Raw genomic sequence first — 18,652 nt, 5'->3', positions numbered from 1 at the left:
TTCATATATTTTGAACTGCGGTATTAGATACGTATGATGCACGATCCTCGCAGTAGATAGCGCTATTTATGCAATAGCGAAAATCAGACCTGAAAACAAATCAGGCCTGTACGGGACTCGAACCACTGACCTCTGTGATACTAGTGCAGTGCTCTACCAATTGAGCTAACAAGCCAACTGGGAGCAGGCCATTAAGTTGATTTGTAATCAACCCGTGAAAGTGATAAATGAGATACAAGGAATATATGAAGTTCATATATTTTGAACTGCGGTATTAGATATCTATTACCGCAGTTCAAAATATATGAACTTCATGTATTCCTTGTATCTCATTTATCACTTTCACGGGTTAATTACGAATCAACTTAACGGCCTGCTCCCTGTGGGCTTGTTAACTCAATTGGTAGAGCGCTGCACTAGTATCGCAGAGGTCAGTGGTTCAACTCCCGTACAGGCCTGATTTTTTTCAGGTCTGATTTTCGCTATTGCATAAATAGCGCTATCTACTGTGAGGTTCGTGCATCATATGTACAGAAGCTAGTATTCAGGAAAAAGTATATGATTGACACAAAGGAAACTAAGCATTTGTATTATAAATTTTTTTTCTCCAGTTACAACTGGATCCAAAAACACATACATGTGAACAATAATTATTGTTGAAACCACATTCAGTCAAATGGTACCACAGATGGACAAAGATTTATGAGGGCACAGCACACTGATCAATCTGTCCGCCATAGGGCAGCATCTGTTTCCCTCCTTATCTGAAAACAGCAGATAATCACTAGGTAATGTACTCTGCGACACACTGTACTTTTGTCTCAACAAACCAATCACCCTTTCCACATGTATACATAAATTGGCTATCCCTCTTGTCTTTTCAACAGAGACAGGATCCAAACCGGCTCTTCCACTTGGTGAAGGCTGGAATAGCAAGTTTTGCTTGATATAGTGACAGGTTTTCTTCAATGGTAAACCCCCTGTCAGCCATGATTAAATCACCAGGCTTTAAATTCTTCAGCATTCCACAATGTTCAGTTAGGTATTTATCAGACGTTCGCCCACCTCAGGCTTTTGACTCAAAGCAAACAGATCCTTGTGGGGTCCTCTCAAGAAGAACCTTAACAGTGTTGTGGCTCTTAGAATGAGAATATGTCTGGGCTCTTGCTAACAGATTTAAAGGGTGATCGATGTAAATTTCAAAGCAATCTATGATGATTGTGGTTGCCTTACCAAAAGAATACTGGAAGCATCTAGGCATTGTTCGCCATAGTTCTTCCCGTTCTGGCCATGATATTAAGGGTAATAGGTGCACATATAATACTTCCATCCATGCTTTAAATACATGTGACACAGTTGGAGGAGAAACTTCAAACCTGTATGGTAGGTCTAGATTTGGTACATGTAGTCTCAATTTAATTAAGACCATAACAAACTCTTGGAAAAGAGAAAGTGTCTTTGTCCTCCTGGTCACATTAGGTGAAACAAATTTAAATGTTCTAGTTAGTAGGTGGTAATCTAGTAATCCTGTGTAGAATCTAGATTTATCGATCATCAGAATCTTTAAAGTAGTCTTCCGTTAATGGCTGTGTTTTCGTTGCACTGCAGAACAAGTAATCAAATTCTGTTGTTTGGGTCGCCACATGAACTTTTTCCTGAGACAATGCAGAGATCAAGGTCTGGTTATCTCTATCAACGAGAACTGGCTTTTTGTCGGTGTCTTTGACAAGTTTTTCGCCTGCAACATCCATCTGCAGCTCACCCATCTCTTCATCTTCACTTCTGCCGTCTTGTAATTCATCACTTTCCTCAGTTTCCTGTGTTGTACATGTGTGTTCGACCTCACTAAAGATGTTTTCTACAGTATCTCCTGGCTCATTGAACTTCTTCATCTTTTCTGATACTTCTTGATCAATAATTTCTTGTCGCCTCTTCCGTCGTTCAGCTCTGTCAGCATTAAGTTGAGGATCAGTCAGGTGCGGTCTCTTCGTGCGGCCGTACGGTGGCCCATTAGGGACAGCGCTACAAACCTAAAAAAAACCCAAAGTACAAAAATATACAACTGCAAACTAAATCAAATATACTACGAATAAAATTAAACCATTAACGTCATTGAAAAATCAAATGCACTTCTACACAATAAAGTGAAACGCTACACGCCGAATTAAAAAAAGTTAACCGCACACTGGAAATGAAAGCACAACGCACACCCCAAATCAAGGGGGAAAAAACTCACTGCAAACAAAAAGCTAAGTGACGCCCTGCGCATTTGCGCGTCAAGGCCTGAAACCGAGTCGCAAGCGCGCTTTATCAAATCAAAACAAAATAGCGTCCATCGAAGACTTGAGCATCTCGAGCGAATACGAAACGGCTGACACAACTTTAAACGACGACTTACCTCGTGGGTCTGAGCGAGATGTAATTGAATATTACTTTTACAGAGGTCTTAACTATAGGCATATTACTCTGATGTTGGAAAAGCAACATAATATTTTTATGAATCAGCGAACTCTCAAGCGAAGGCTGAAAGATTATGGACTTAAGAGACGTGAAACAGTAGATGAGGAGCTCAAGGAACGCGTCAGGGATCTTATTTTACAAGAAATATGCACTGGTCCTGATAGCCTCAATGGCTACAGGACTATGTGGCATGTCTTACGCTTAAGACACCGGATTAATGTTCCTCGGCGATTAGCAGAGTCACTCTTAAGAGACGTTGATCCCAGAGGAGTGGAACACAGAAAGAGCCGTTGTCTTTAGCGCAGAACGTATGTGTCACTTGGACCCAACTTTTGCTGGCACATGGACGGTTACGATAAACTGAAGCCTCATGGCTTTTCTATTCACGGCTGTGTAGACGGCTTTAGTCGTAGAATTCTTTGGCTTGAGGTGCAACGATCGAACAAAAATCCAAGGTGTGTTGCAAGCTATTTTATAAAGCACGTCAGAGCAGCACATGGATGCCCAGTGCGTGTATACACTGACCCTGGCACTGAAAATGGTCTGGTTGCCGGAATACAGTACTATTTGAGAGCTGAGGGATTGGATGAATACGCAGGATCAAAGTCCCACAAATACGTATCAAGCACTAAGAATCAGCGTATTGAATGTCAATGGTCACATTACAGGAAACAATGTTCAAGTTGGTGGATCGACTTCTTTAATGACCTTCACGAGTCTGACATTCTTGATCTGACTAGTGACTTGCAAAAAGAGGCAATTTGGTTTTGTTTGGCTGATTTGCTGCAGACTGATCTGGATAAGGTAAAGGAATACTGGAACAGTCACCGGATCAGGAAATTCGAAGCATGCCATTGTATCCGGTGTTCCTGCCAGAGGATTTTGGACACACCGACTGCTTGGCTTCAATATTGCCACACAAGTTCACAGAAACAGAAAATAGGTTTGAAGGCTTCGATGTCGAGGATGATGAGTGCAACCCAGTTTTCCATGAGTATGTTCAATGTCATGGACAATAATGGCTTATCCCACTCCACAAGCATTCATGAAGCTGGAGTCCTTTTTGAGAAGCTTACCGAGTTTGCAAAAGGTGAACTCTAAATTTCTTTCCTTTTGGAAGCTAGTAAATCACTTCCACAAAGAGTCCTGTGTCTAATGGCAGGAGGCATTAACCGTACTTCATGCATTTCTATCACATGTAGCCCAATTTTAATATAATTTTTTTCGCACAAAGAAACAGTAAAAGGTGAGGCCAGCCTCTTGGGTGGCATATGTGTATCATTCTTCTGTCCAATTGTTATGAAAGCAAATTGGTGTGCGTTTACTTGTGCCAATGTGTTACTTGTTTGAGATATACTGCAAATCTTGAACCAAACCATCTCCAATGACAAATGTTTGTCTTCCAAAGAAACAAGCAGCTAAAATCACTTAATTTTAATAATATATTTTTTCACCCAACAGCACTAGTTAACAGCAGTATATTTGACTGGAAATGGCTTTTACTGACATTTTTTAATGGTTTTTTGTCTCTCCAAGATGTTGTCACTGGTTGCAAGTTACAGAGTTTCAACAATGTTTCTTGGCAGCACAATACCATTAATTAATAAAGTCCCAGGTTTCCTCGGTGGTGAGACTTGGCAGCCATGTTTTATTGTTTTAAAGTTTTACAAGCACTTATTAAATGAGGTTGCCAGTACAGACTGAATGCAGTCATCTATTAAGCTCTTCCAAAGGTCTTTTCGTGTTTTATTGCAGTGTCCATGTTAAAGTTAAAATCACTGAAAGTGGTCATATGGGCGACAGGTAACTGTACCCAAAGGGCACAAGTAGAAACGGTGGGAAAGCAAATTTGGTGGTCATTGCTGCAGTGCATAAACTTTACTGTTATGGCAAAACTGTTCTTCTCAGCAGGTAAAATTGGCATTGTAGTTTTTCCGGTGAGAAACTGAAAAATTTCTGTAACACCACCAGCACGGTTGGTAGACTCGCTCACTGTGCAATAAGAAAAAATATAAAAAAGCCATTAGTACCATTTCATACTAGATCTATCTGTATTGGTTTACATAGGCTCATACATGTTACTCACAGTTGTCTTCTCTTTCTTCAACATATCTATTGAAGTAAGCCATTACAGCTGTTTCCTTTAGTTTCCTTGTTGATCCAGGCTCTGAGTATTCAGCTGTCAATGAGTTCATCAAAAATGTAGACGTCACCTGCATACAAACGAGACCATTTAGTCAGTCCATTAACTTTGAGGATTAGTTCAGAAATCAATTAGCACGCCCTGTAATATAGTAATTAATTTAAACACAGAAATTAAACATCGTGACTCTTTTTCGCCAAATACTCGCACATCAATTAACTGAAATGCTTGTATCATAGCAAACCTTTCTCATCTTAGAGAGAAACATACAAAGCAGAAATGATGAAAGGAAGGGATTGAACCAGGAATGTCGGAAAAGTTTACAAGGGTACTAAACGAGAAGGCACATATTATCCAGAAAACTCTTACAGTATAATCCTCTCCTGGCACAAAGAGTTTCTCCATGAGTGATGGGTATTCTTCCATCATGGCCAGGCACCCGTGCAGCCTAAGTCCTTCCCTCATTTGGTCTAGTTCAGCTTTCACCCTCATAATTGTGTTTTGAAGTGTTATAACCCTGAAAACAGAAAAAAAATGTCATCCCTAGATGTGGTTAGTCTTGCGGTTAGATAATGAGTAAGTACAGCTAGATCATCAGCACTTAGTTTCATATACATGTCAGATCATTGAATTAAAGCATACATGTTATCAATATATCCAATGCTTTTCAAGATTCCCCTCACTGGTTGCATCTTGGTATTGATTCCATAATGTAAACACAGACAAAATGTTCTATATAATTATAGGTAAATCCATGCAAAAACTGGAGGAAAGTTTGGGACAATCATAACTTTTAGCCACAGCAAATCATAGCTGACAAAGGACAAAATGCAACAGCTCTAAACAAGACAAAGATAAAACACATTTTGGGATACTGTACTGGTCTGTAACTTAAAATAGTGTCTTTTTTCTCTAAGGAAATTGTGGATGTAAAGCCAGTATTCATTAAAACATCCATGTTTGTGTCTTCTTGGAAAGCGGCTTGTAGTTCTTCTTTACTGTTCACTTCTTTTACCTGATGACATAATTATCATTCTCAGAATTGGTTTAATACATGTATTAAAGGAGGTTCAAAACAGTTTTCAGTACTTTCTAGCTCTTATACTCTGAAGGGTCAGTGCTATAAGCATTAATGTTATCAATCTTGCTTGGAGATTCTTTTGCTAAATCATAAGGCTATATAAAGGCATATAACAATAATTAGTGCTATCCTCATTGAAATGATCAATTCAAATCAATTCTACCCATAGAAATGTGGAACTTTCTTGTTCAGTTATTACAAGACATATTACCCTTTTCACTAAAGTCCTGATGTCTGGATTAACAATGTCATCATCTATTAGTGATATGGCTGTGACATCGGGAGTACACAGATAGTGGTATACCCAGTTGGCTATAAAGGCAGGCGGTGGACCCTCCTGGAGAATTGACATAACTATAACTTGGCCAACAACTTTGAAGGAGCCATTCTCCACAGCCTCAACATGAGGTGCAGGTGACAGACCACTAAGTTGAATGCCCTCAAATAGGTTGGTCTGAATTCCACTTATAAATGCTGCAGAAAACAATGTTAAAAAAGATTTGAGGGGAATAGATTTCAAATCATGGGAGTTGTACGCTTAAAAAGTGAAGAGATGTAATTTTTTCAGTCCTATTTGTATATTTACAATAACTGAGTTGCAGCCATTCATAATGAGTTTTCCTATATGTCACACTGACCAGAAAACAACCTTCACTGGCCTGTCACTGTCAATGGCAATAATAATAAACTGCAACTATGATTACAATAATGCTGTTCATGCAAAAGTACTTTCAGCTAGTCACTTCCAATGCAATCTGTAGCAGTACATCATTATTAGTAGATCATTAGTGTTGAAAAGATTAGGAAAGACTTTCAGGTACAGCTGTAGCCCATTTCATAGAAGTGTCTGTTTATCAAAAGATGGTAGGGGGTGGCACCCTCCCTAAAGTTCTTGGACATCCACATATCAGATCCTGGTTTAGAGCCTGATATCTTACCAGATAAAAACTCCTTTCGGAGCCCTCCAGTGTCTATCCCTGACTCTCCAAAGAACTACACTGTCAAGAGGCCCAACAAACTTTTCCGTCGTAGCTGCCTAATGCCATCCACCAAAAGATCCTGCCTGCTTACTCTAACTTCACATCGCTAGTGCTGCTTTACTCTCTTGTACAGCATGCTTAAGATATCATCAAGGCTGAGGGGAAAAAATTGCACAAAATGTTATTCTGATGTAATTTGCTTAATTTAATCAGATCAGTATCACTTACAAGGTAATTGAGCTGATTAAAAATAATTTATAACTTCTTAAGGTTGGTTAGCACTTAAGTTTGCCAATGGAAAAAAAGAAGATACAATGAATATATGAAGTTCATATATTTTGAACTGCGGTATTAAATACGTATGATGCATGATCCTTCGCAGTAGATAGCGCTATTTATGCAATAGCGAAAATCAGACCTGAAAAAAAAATCAGGCCTGTACGGGATTTGAACCACTGACCTCTGCAATACTAGTGCAGCGCTCTACCAATTGAGCTAACAAGCCAACTGGGAGCAGGCAGTGGTTCAAATCCCGTACAGGCCTGATTTTTTTCAGCTCTGATTTTCGCTATTACATAAATAGCACTATCTACTGCGAAGGATCGTGCATCATACGTATTTAATACCGCAGTTCAAAATATATGAACTTCATATATTCATTGTATCTGATTTATCATCACGGGTTTATTACGAATCAACTTAACAGCCTGCTCCCAGTTGGCTTGTTAGCTCAATTGGTAGAGCGCTGCACTAGTATTGCAGGTCAGTGGTTCAAATCCTGTACAGGCCTGATTTTTTTCAGGTCTGATTTTCGCTATTGCATAAATAGCGCTCTCTACTGTGAAGGATCGTGCATCATACGGAAAAAATGAAACGATACAAATAAAGCAGAAGTGAGAAAATGTCTTAATTCATAAAAAAAGACTTTGAGAAATCCTGGAAGGGTAAAGACATTTTCTGGAACCATGCAAATGAACGTCCAAGCTTCAATATCTTTGTTCTCACAGGTGAGAAACTGTTTCTAATAACACATAAGAAACATAATAAGGAGTTCAAAAAGGTTACCACATTTAATTAATTCACCTTCTTTTAGAAAGTTGAGTGATTGATTGATCGGGATTGATCGATCGATCAATGTAGTGACACATTAGATGGGATTAGTGGATTGCCCGGGGCAGGGGTCCCAGGGTCTGTGGAAGGATTATTAGCAAGTTTCAGTGGGTGGATTCAGAAAAAAGAAGAAATTGGGAGCCGCTCTTTTGGTTGCAAAGAGAAAGACCAGCAGATGATGTTCTTTTGTTTAAAAGGAGATCCTTATGTTTTCAACACCCTGGGACCCCACAGTTTTCATAGAATCCAGGACCCCCTACCTCACTTTATCCACTATTAAAGAACATGACACGACCTCTTTTATAAAAGGCATTTGAATCAAACTATGGAATGTATCGCGTGATAGCTTCGCGTGATAAAATGACAAAATACCATGTGATTTGTCATACAAGTTACTCCAAAATGACAGGACTTGTCAACATGTAATGAAAACAATTAACGTGTAGTAAACTTAGAACCATGACCTTCAGCTAGTCTTAGAACAAAAATTAAAAAATGAGAGTTGCCTACCAGTTTTGAGATCCCCGGCTTGATTTGAGGTACCAGACTCACTGGCATCCCAAGGGCACCTATCCATTCTCCTGATTTCCTTATCATCATTACCATCATCCGAGCTCCTAGTCAAGTCTCTTTTCGAAGCACCGGAGAAAAATTCGCACAAATGCGATTGTTTGGCAGGGTTGGCAATGGCTTCGCTGTCGCTTTCATCCGACATGTCTGTGAAGTCGTCGACAGGAATTAAGTAGAATGTCAAACGCTTAAACTCTTTGCCGATTGCTTGTTTGTATGAGGAAAGTTGAAATGTTTCGTTTGCCCCGGGAACATTAACCACTTCTCGGAAGTCGGAATATAGCAAAGTGTACTGAAAAGTGTCGTCAAACGACTGATCGAAGCTTGCGTGTTTGGCTTTTGCTTTCTGCAGTATATCCTCTTTCTTGGCCAAGGAGTTGACGGTGATAATCTGAGTCTTGCCACGACGAAGTTTAATTACCCCATCTGTTTGCCCTGCTAAACCAACTTTAATTTCAACAATCGTTGATTTCTGCGTCGATTTCTTGCTCTTGGAATGGCCTGAATGGCTCCCTCTCATTTTCTTCCTGGGGGGCTTAAAACCAATGACGATCCTCTTCTCGCTTTTCATAGAATTCCTCGAATGATAGAGTACGTTCAGAGGGCTGCAGGTTCACCAAACTGGTTGGACTTGTGCCTTCACTGACTTCGCACTCTGTTCGAGGGGAACTGAGCATTCGGGACACCTCCTCACGGACTGCTGCACGAATTTCGTCACGAACATAATTAGACGCCATGTTAAATGTAGCCTCAAGGAAAAAGCGCGCGAACTTAAGCACACGACTCACTCTCAGGCCTTGACGCGCAAATGCGCACGCATAGATCAAGTCCCTTTTCTTTGCGGCGTGCCTTAGCTTTTTGTTCGCAGTGAGTTTTTTCCCCTTGATTTGGGGTGTGCGTTGTGCTTTCATTTGCAGTGTGCGGTTTACTTTTTTTAATTCGGTGTGTAGCGTTTCACTTTATTGTGTAGAAGTGCATTTGATTTTTCACTGACGTTAATGGTTTAATTTTATTCGTAGTATATTTGATTTAGTTTGCAGTTGTATATTTTTGTATTTTGGGTTTTTTTTAAGTTAGTAGCGCTGTCCCTAATGGGCCACCGTACGGCCGAGATGTAATGTTGGGACCCAGTCAATATCAAATTTGTGCCACTGTTGGCAGCTTGACCTGACACAAAACCCTCTCATTTTCAAGCTTATCGTCCGTAAGGTCATTGCGACTTATGGCTGAAATCCATGCTCGTCTTCTTCTGGTCATCAACTCCACAGGTGCCCCAAGCTCTGTCACAGGCTCTTTCACAGTGAATAGTTAAAGAGTTTGTATAGTGGTTTAGTTGGACTTGCTTTTGAGCTCCATAAATGTAAAGTTGTGTGAAATAATCAAAGAAATAAAGTCTTACCTTCGTAGAGAGTAGTCTGTGTTGTTCTCCTCGCGATTTGAGGCCGTTTTGATGTGTTTTAGCTTGACGCCCTAAATTACCGTGCATAAAATACGGGAAGATCGGAAACTTCTTTTGACACATGCTCGCCAAAGTCGCTCGAAAACAACACTTAATACTTTCCCTCGAATCAAAACTCAGCAGCACGAAAGTCAAATAGTTGCCCTTTAAGTTCACCGAAAAAAATCCCACAAAAGTCGGTTTGTCGAGCAACCAATCCAGCGAGAATTTCAAATTAACGGCCGTTCGAAATTCTTCTAATGCGTGGAAGGAGCTTCTTGTGCAGCTGAGAGACCGTTAATGCGCGGTCAACCTGGAACCTAGTCAAATCTCTCTCAACGGGTCCTCCCCATAGTCTTCTAACACCAACTCTTCACGCATACTAAGGTACCCCGAGTAAGAGGATATTTGTAAAAATCCATTGAAAACAGTGAAGATGGACAGAATCGACGATCTAGTCAAGTCGATGAGGTTTACCCGGGGTACCTTAGTATGTGTGAAGAGTTGGTGTTAGAACATTAACGGTCTCTCAGCTGCACAAGAAGCTCCTTCCACGTATTAGGAGAATTCCGAACGGCCGTTAATTTGAAATTCTCGCTGGATTGGTTGCTCGACAAACCGACTTTTGTGGGATTTTTTTTCGGTGAACTTAAAGGGCAACTATTTGGCTTTCGTGCTGCCGAGTTTTGATTCCAGGGAAAGTATTTAAGTGTTGTTTCCGAGCGATTTTGGCGAGCATGTGTCAAAAGAAGTTTCCAACCTTCCCGTATTTTATGCACGGTAATTTAGGGCGTCAGGCTAAAACACATCAAAACGGCCTCAAACCGCGAGGAGAACAACATAGACTACTCTCTACGCAGGTAAGACTTTATTTCTTTGATTATTTCACACAACTTTACATTTACGGAGCTCAAGAGCAAGTCCAACTAAACGACTATATAAACTCTTTACGTATGATGCACGATCCTCGCAGTAAATAGCGCTATTTATGCAATAGCGAAAATCAGACCTGAAAAAAAATAAGGCCTGAACGGGATTCAAACCACTGACCTCTGCGATACTAGTGCAGCGCTCTACCAATTGAGCTAACAAGCCAACTGGGAGCAGGCCGTTAAGTTGATACGTAATAAATCCGTGAAAGTGATAAATCAGATGCAATGAATATATGAATCAACTTAACGGCCTGCTCCCAGTTGGCTTGTTAGCTCAATTGGTAGAGCGCTGCACTAGTATCGCAGAGGTCAGTGGTTCGAATCCCGTACAGGCCTGATTTTTTTTCAGGTCTGATTTTCGCTATTGCATAAATAGCGCTACTTACTGCGAGGATCGTGTATCATACGTATCTAATTCCGCAGTTCAAAATATATGAACTTCTCTCAATAATTGATAATTTGCTCTCCTCTGATACAACGTTAACTTTGAAGTTAAACTTCGCGGTGCTCTTCAAAAATCATCACAGTTGCAACGACAACAATCGAACGTTGAGCCCGTCGAATACGTTATCGAATGATGAGACCGTCGAAAACTTCGCGGTGTTTTTCAGAAAGCGTCACGGCAGCAAATATGACAGCCGAATGTCGAGACCGTCGAATACGCTATAGTCCCAAGTCTTTCTCCTTCTCTCGTGCACGAGCGTGAAGCGTGCGCTGGAGATTGGTAACAACCCGCTATTTCATCGGGCCCGGTAAATACCGGGAAAATTTACGGGTGCTTCGAGAAACGCTATTTCGGGCCCGGTAGAGTTTCCCGTTAAACATCCCGATAAGTTATCGGGCCCGGTAGTTACCGGGACTTTCGAGAAACGGGCCCCAGGACTCCTATATCAAAAGGATACTTTCTACTATCAAAATCAACAAAGCCACCGGTGCTGACGGAATCTCTCCACGCCTGCTGAAACTTGCTGGGCCAAGAATTTTCAGTTCTCTCACAAAATTAATTAACCAGTGCATTGTTAGTGGCTCCTGGCCTACAGATTGGAAAACCTCTATTGTCTCCCCGATCTATAAAAAAGGAACTGAGACTTTAAAATCTAATTATCGTCCTGTATCTGTATTATCGGCTGTTTCAAAGGTAGCGGAAAGAGTTATCTTTGATCAGTTATATGAGTTTTCTCTTGACTTTCTCAGCGGGAATTTGTCTGGTTTCTTGAAAGGACACTCGTGTACGACAGCCCTTCTCAAGACATTCGAAGACATTAGGAAAAAATTAGACTCTAGCGAACACTCTGCAGCAATTACCATAGATCTCTCCAAAGCATTTGACTCTATCAATCATGATTTGCTTCTTGCAAAACTGTCAGCTTATGGTGTAACTAAAGACGCCTTACAACTTCTACGTTCTTACTTGACTGACCGTAAGCAACATGTCAAGACTGACGGTGTTTTGTCGGATTGGCAAATTGTGAGGTGTGGAGTTCCTCAAGGCTCAATCTTGGGCCCCCTTCTCTTCAATATATACATGAACGATGTGAATTTTTCAGATATTTCGTGCTCTCTAAGATTTTATGCTGATGACACTACTGGGTACTCTTCAAACCTCTGTCCATCTACCTTGCAAATAAATCTACAAAACAACGTTGGTCTACTCGCTTCCTGGTTTTGTGAGAACTTTCTGGCGATCAATCATAGTAAATCTCAATCCATAGTTTTCAACAGAGCAACTTTACCAACGCCCTTTGTTATTGACAGTAATGAACTGGATTACGTTACACATATGAAGCTTCTTGGAGTAGTCATCGACAATTCACTCTCTTTCAACGTACACATTAAAGAAGTTTGCCGGAAAGTGAATACAAAAGTTTCAATTCTCCGTCGCATTCGTAAATTTATACCCTCAGATGTGATGATTAAATTGTACAAAGCTTTCATTCTCCCTCACTTCGAATATGCATCACCACTGTTTATAGGTCTAAGTAAGGGTCTGTCTGCGAAACTGGAGTCAACCAATGCATTCGCTCTGAGAACTCTTCTCAACTATTCTAAGTCGACTGCTTACGAAGAGTTATTGAAAACTGCAAATATTAAAAGTTTAGAACATCGACGCATAGAACAAGCACTTATACTTGTATATAAAAGTATTCATAACCAGACACCGAACTACATTCAGGAATTGTTCTCTCTGCGAAGTAATGGTTACAGCCTACGTGGCCATCTTAAAGTTGTTCTTCCAAGACCAACCTCATCTTATATGCAACATTCTTTTACGTACCAGGCTAGCAAACAATGGAACAATCTGACAGACAAAATAAGGATGTCGGAATCCCTTTCTATATTTAGGAAAAATTTGCAAGACATACAGTTGTCCTCATCGTATGACTGCAGCTGTTTGTTTTGTAAACAAATAGTCTAGTCACAAATAGCAATTATTCATTCTAGATAATTAATTTTTATTTCTTACCTATTACTTATTACTTATATATGTAAATTATGTCAAAGTTTTATAGCACATTTGCATTTAAACGAGCTATTCGCTCATATGCGATATGTGGCTAAATAAAGTTACTTACTTACTTAGGATCGTGCATCATACGTTGTGTCTTAAGTTCGACAAGAAACAAGTATCAAAAGTAGTAAAGGAATTATCTGGACATATGTGTTCACTTAGTATGCAAAGGGTTAACGGCCGTTCTAAATTCTTCTAATGCATGGAAGGAACATGTTGTGCAGCTGAGAGACACGTTAATGTGCGGCCGGGTCAACCTGGACCCTAGTCAAATCTCTCTCAACGGGTCCTCCCCATAGTCTTTCGACACCAACTCTTCTCACATACTAAGGTACCTCGGGTAAACTCATCGACTTATCAGATCGTCGGATCATTATCAATAGCTGGGAACAGACCCTTATATAAAACTACCATGACATTTTATTCAGAACCCCCTTATGTAAATCATCATCGCTACATAGCGACAATATAGAGGTACAAATATAAAACCCCTGGATGTCAAGTACGGTTCTGACCTTCACGATCGACGATCGATATCAACATCTGCGCGCAGACCCCTAGATGTAACATTTTACCATCGCAATAAACAACTGGACATACGTTTAACATGGATGTGACAGTTTAAGTTTAATTAATCAATATCAACATCTGGGCACAGAATACGCATTGTATGTAAAGAGTTACGATCAACCCCTAACCGTAAGATACTGAGTAAGTTGCCTCTGCCTACAGCCCATCATGTAAGACACATTGATTAAAACCCATGGATGTAAGAAACAACGAACAATATCAACATCTGGGCACAGCCCATTCGTGTAAGACACACTGATATAAACCCCCGAACGTAAGGACCAACGATCAATATCAACATCTGGGCACAGCCCATTCGTGTAAGACACACTGATATAAACCCCTGAACGTAAGGAGCAACGATCAATATCAACATCTAGGCACAGCCCATTCGTGTAAGATACATTGATATAAACCCCTGAACGTAAGGAACAACGATCAATATCAACATCTGGGCACATTCTTTCATATAAAACACACTGATATAAACCCCTGAATGTAAGACCCCTGATTTTAAGAACCCCTGATTGTAAGACCCCTCATTGTAAGAACCCCTGACTGTAAGACCCCTGATTGTAAGAACCCCTTATTGTAAGAACCCCTGACTGTAAGACCCCTGATTGTAAGACCCCTGATTGTAAGAACCCCTGATTATAAGACCCCTAAATGTATGGCAATCCCTGAGTGGAAGGCTTTGATCTGGTTGTAAGGTATGAATTAGAAGCTCGAACATAAACCAGAAATTTACAACTCTTTTATGATATGTATTAAGACCCTTGAAGATGTGAATTAAACATAAAACCCTGAAAGTATGGTACACATTTTAGGACCAATGGGTTGAATACAATCACTTTTCATGTATTTGTTGAGAGGTCAAGGTTTAGGGTTAACAATAGTTTAAAATGTATATGAAAATGTTGCATATTCGAATCCATTGTTTGTAACATTGAAAAGCACAGAAACCAATTTGGGATCATAACTATTGTCAGTAGCAAACCTGCTCATTCCCACAGTCTATCAGGCAAAAGGCAAAGAGATTGGAATAAACCTAGTAAGTAATTAAAAGGGTCATTGCAAATAAGTTTCCAAAGTTCATTCGAAAGTTATTAAAAAATTACAGATATTGAATACACTTTGACTAGTGCTAAACCTGGACCTTATTCACTTTGATTATATTTGTACAGACAGCATTAAAATACATGCAAATAGACAAACTATTAATAATATATCTCATCACGTTTTTTGAAGAAAGAAAGGGAAATGAAGTTTAACTTGGATAAAACACTCATCTACCACTTGCATTACAACTAAGTTTGTTTGAAAAATTTATCCATGCAATATAAACAAATAGAGTTTGATGTTTTCTACAGATTAATATTGAGATGATGACACTCAATATAGGCACGCTGCCTGCTTCCTAACAACCTATGAGCCACTCATTCTTTAAGACACTCAACAAACTCATTACATCTGAAATTCATGTCATTAAAAATAAGCAAGAAGTAAATAGTTAATGCTTTAAAAAAGTGTGAATTACAATATGGGTATTGAATAAATATTTCATTAAAAAGAAGTACAAAGGTTAATCAAAATCAAAAATTGACAACTTCTTTAGCATATTTTCCACTATAATAAAATTTCCACTCTTTGAAATTATAGGGGTACCATGAGAGACCTTTATGATGGATTAAAAATTTGCTTCTATTCTTCGTAATATATATATATGTATTTATTGATTCTGGAGAATTAAGTTCCTAGCTTTTACATCAATTATGGATAAAAAGCTGTCTCTGTCTATGTGATATATAGACTTTATCAACAAGTATTTCTGAGTTTAGCACATTTGCAGTTATTTACAATACACATAATTTTCACTTCTCTCCAACCAGAGTTAATTACATGTATTTGGCTGATTTAAAATTTGGTAAAATCAAATAAGGCTGAGGAGTTAACCAAACACTAAATTTGGCCTGTCCTATACTGTGGATGTAACATTAATGAGTATAAATTAAAATGAAACGAAGGTAGCTTTAAATTCAATCATGTCAGGGAGGTATGAATTAGCTTAGTGTATTGCCAATTAATCCAGCCAAATCATCATGCTCATATTCTGGATACAAATCTTATTAAATTTGATGCAAAAATTTTGTTAGGCTTTTGACATCATCTTAATATTTGTTTTCAATTTTTTTAAGATTTCATAGAGGGATGCAGTCTCATTATAGAATTGCATAATTCAATAAAATCTTGCATTTTGATGGTTCATAAAGCGAGGGATTTAGCGTGGAATTGTGAGTGGAAAACGAGGCTCAGTGATACTGTTTTGCATCTTTTGTTTTGCACTCAGGATAAAAAAAGTATATCATTGCTGTTTTCTTTACTTCTTATTAACTTTTATTCATCCATATGATTCAAGGAAAAGCCATACTTGACTCACCAATTCCACATCAAATTGCTAATAAAATTGCCAAAAACTAATATTGCACAAATTGAAATTCTCTCATCAGGTAATTAATTTTCCTATAGTAACACTTTCTAAAATTGAGGAGTGAAGAAATTCAATTCAATTCAAATAGTATTACAAGCTTCAATTCAAATAGTATTACAACTTTAGGATGAAATTTCTTTAATCCTCAACAATTTCGGGTACTAGCATCTCTAATTTCATTGTTGCATGTGTTATGTGTTGAGGCATTTTATTGGCAAGCCTCACCATCTTGCCTTCTGACAGTTTCACCACAGGCACTATGTAAATTCTTGCCTTGTCACCAGCTTTCCTCAAGGTACAACTGTTGATAAAGGAGATAAATGCCCTTACATGACAATGAAATAAGTGTATGAAACATTCCTAATGACATAGTCTGTCAATTAATTGCCTTGAATACAAGGCATTTAAGTGATTACATTCATTCCTAACAAGCCACCTTTTGAACAAACCAGGGCACAAATCCACACCCATCCCTTAGCACAAAAGTGCTCTTTACTTATTTCTCCCAATTCTGAGGATATTTTCAGCCCTTGGAGCGAATAGAGGAATTGTGGGTTGTGTGTGCTTTTGAAGGTAGAAAAAGGAGCTACATGATTGGTGGGAACATGGCAACGAGAAAAACACGAATAAATTAGTGGAATGAAAAGCGTTCGTTGATACCTGTGGGATTTAGACTTCTAGTTTGAAAGATGAGCTTTTGTTCAAGAGTTTTCAAGCTTTCCGTGCTACCTAAGTGTAACGAAAGACCGCATATTGTCATGCGTTACTTAGAATGATTAGGTAAAAGCAACGTAATCGTAACAGTGGCCAATTTACCATTTCAACTTTGTTGATATCTTCAGATGATAAACTCAACCTGTTTTAATTAAATAACTGCAGTTCCTGAAGTTCAAATTTTGGATGTGTCAATTTTTTTCATTTGATCAGTCACATTTTATACTGGTTATAATAGAATTAACATAAAATCTTCTAGGGATAAGAGCAAGACATTAAATTCCCTTTCTTGCTGCTTGCAAGCAAACAAGGTTTGGAGCCCATTTCTCTTGGTGTCTGAAGATCGTTCTAAGAAAGGGTGTGGACAAAACGTGGCCTACCCTGTGGCCTACCCTATGGCCTACCGCTGGTCAGATCTTTAAAAGGATAGCATTTCTGGAAACCTTTCAACGTTTTCCTGAGTACTATCTTACCAACGACTTTCTTCTGCTGTTTTGGGGGCCACATTCCTATCAAAATTTCTTAACCTTCTGATAGAATAACGAAATCGAAGAACAGAAGCCGGTTAAACGCAACTTTTGGGCAAATATCATCATATCAGCTCTCCTTTCAAATTAGTGCAATACTGGCCCTTTCTTTGGAAAAAGCAAGTAAAGTTTGCGAAATGTTTACGAAGGCGATGCGTGCGTGTCCCAGGGTGCTCGTTGCAAATTCAATTCTCTACAGCACTTAAGAGGCACTTAAAAAACTGGCCTGGCACGTTATGTTTGCTTTTTCTTACCCGGATATGCTCTCCGATATAACGTCGTTCCTGATTACATTTTTACACTAGCACTCCACTATATGTCACCAACTGACCGCCATTTTGCATATCCTCTGCGACACAATTCTCCCTTTCGTAAACGACCGTTGCCATTTTGAAACGGTCGTTGCCATTTCCGAGAACAGTCGTTTCCATTCATTACAAAATGGCAACGACTGTTTCGACAAATGACAACGACCGTTTCAAAATGGCAAAATTGACCGTTTCAAATGGCAACGGCCGTTTACGGACGGGAAATACGCTTTTGCGACCACGCAATATATTGGCCCCTCCTCTCCCCTCCCCCTTAACCTACCGGTGTAGTTGAGTGCAGTGATATTTGCAGTGTTTCGTTCCCTCGGACGTTGAAAATCGTTTAAGCGACCTCTTAGTATACCCTTTTGTACGCCAGCGTATTCGTTTCGACTCTTACTGATTTTATTTTTATGTTCTTAAAAATCTGCCTACCGGTAGGCCATAGGTTAGGCCATAGGGTAGGCCACAGGGTAGGCCATGGCCTAGGCCACGTTTTATCCACACCCTCTGACAGAAGTTTCTTTGCTCTCAGTAATGAAACTAGGATACATAGGGTCCACTCTGCAGCAGCGAGACTCTGATATGTTCATCGTCAGGATTTAGAAACTTACCTTACAGATACGCACGCTGAATCAGCACCTTGGGAGCCTGACTGAAGATAAGTGCAATCATTGGTGTTGATTTGCACTTAGTGTTTTATAGTTTTGGCGCCAGAGCGTTGTCCCAGGGAGTCTGGGGACCAACCTCTCTTTTTATTTAAAGTCGCGAAGAACTCAATATTCAAGATAACGGTCAGCCAGAAATCACCAAAAGATCTAT

At 39.4% G+C, this 18,652-nt stretch overlaps 3 protein-coding genes and 1 long non-coding RNA gene across 4 annotated transcripts; 1 reads left to right on the top strand and 3 right to left on the bottom strand.

Moving 5' to 3' along the window:
• The first annotated feature begins 2,802 nt into the window (after positions 1–2,802).
• Positions 2,803–5,257, top strand: LOC148735150 (uncharacterized). The gene is made up of 2 exons (XM_088755422.1): positions 2,803–3,550; positions 3,997–5,257. Exons 1-2 carry the CDS (start codon positions 2,803–2,805, stop codon positions 4,062–4,064), a joined length of 816 nt encoding a protein of 271 aa, XP_088611548.1. The 3' UTR covers positions 4,065–5,257.
• Positions 4,178–6,778, bottom strand: LOC111320686 (G2/M phase-specific E3 ubiquitin-protein ligase). The gene is made up of 6 exons (XM_088755426.1): positions 6,623–6,778; positions 5,896–6,158; positions 5,479–5,618; positions 4,973–5,120; positions 4,547–4,673; positions 4,178–4,452 (listed from the first exon to the last, which is right to left on the bottom strand). Exons 2-6 carry the CDS (start codon positions 6,034–6,036, stop codon positions 4,178–4,180), a joined length of 831 nt encoding a protein of 276 aa, XP_088611552.1. The 5' UTR covers positions 6,037–6,158; positions 6,623–6,778.
• LOC148735149 (uncharacterized) lies at positions 6,681–10,041 on the bottom strand. Its single transcript, XM_088755425.1, has 2 exons — positions 8,285–10,041; positions 6,681–6,819 (listed from the first exon to the last, which is right to left on the bottom strand). The coding sequence occupies exons 1-2, from the start codon at positions 8,913–8,915 to the stop codon at positions 6,803–6,805; spliced, it is 648 nt and encodes a 215-aa protein (XP_088611551.1). The 5' UTR covers positions 8,916–10,041; the 3' UTR covers positions 6,681–6,802.
• A 4,830-nt stretch (positions 10,042–14,871) lies between these two features.
• Positions 14,872–18,351, bottom strand: LOC148735148 (uncharacterized). The gene is made up of 2 exons (XR_015999438.1): positions 17,777–18,351; positions 14,872–16,582 (listed from the first exon to the last, which is right to left on the bottom strand). It is a non-coding gene; the product is annotated as an uncharacterized LOC148735148 (long non-coding RNA).
• Between the last annotated feature and the right edge of the window lie 301 nt (positions 18,352–18,652).

This window comes from Stylophora pistillata, chromosome 3 (assembly GCF_964205215.1).
Source record: "Stylophora pistillata chromosome 3, jaStyPist1.2, whole genome shotgun sequence".
Lineage (NCBI taxonomy): Eukaryota > Metazoa > Cnidaria > Anthozoa > Scleractinia > Pocilloporidae > Stylophora > Stylophora pistillata.
This window is presented reverse-complemented; position numbering and strand designations above follow the sequence as displayed.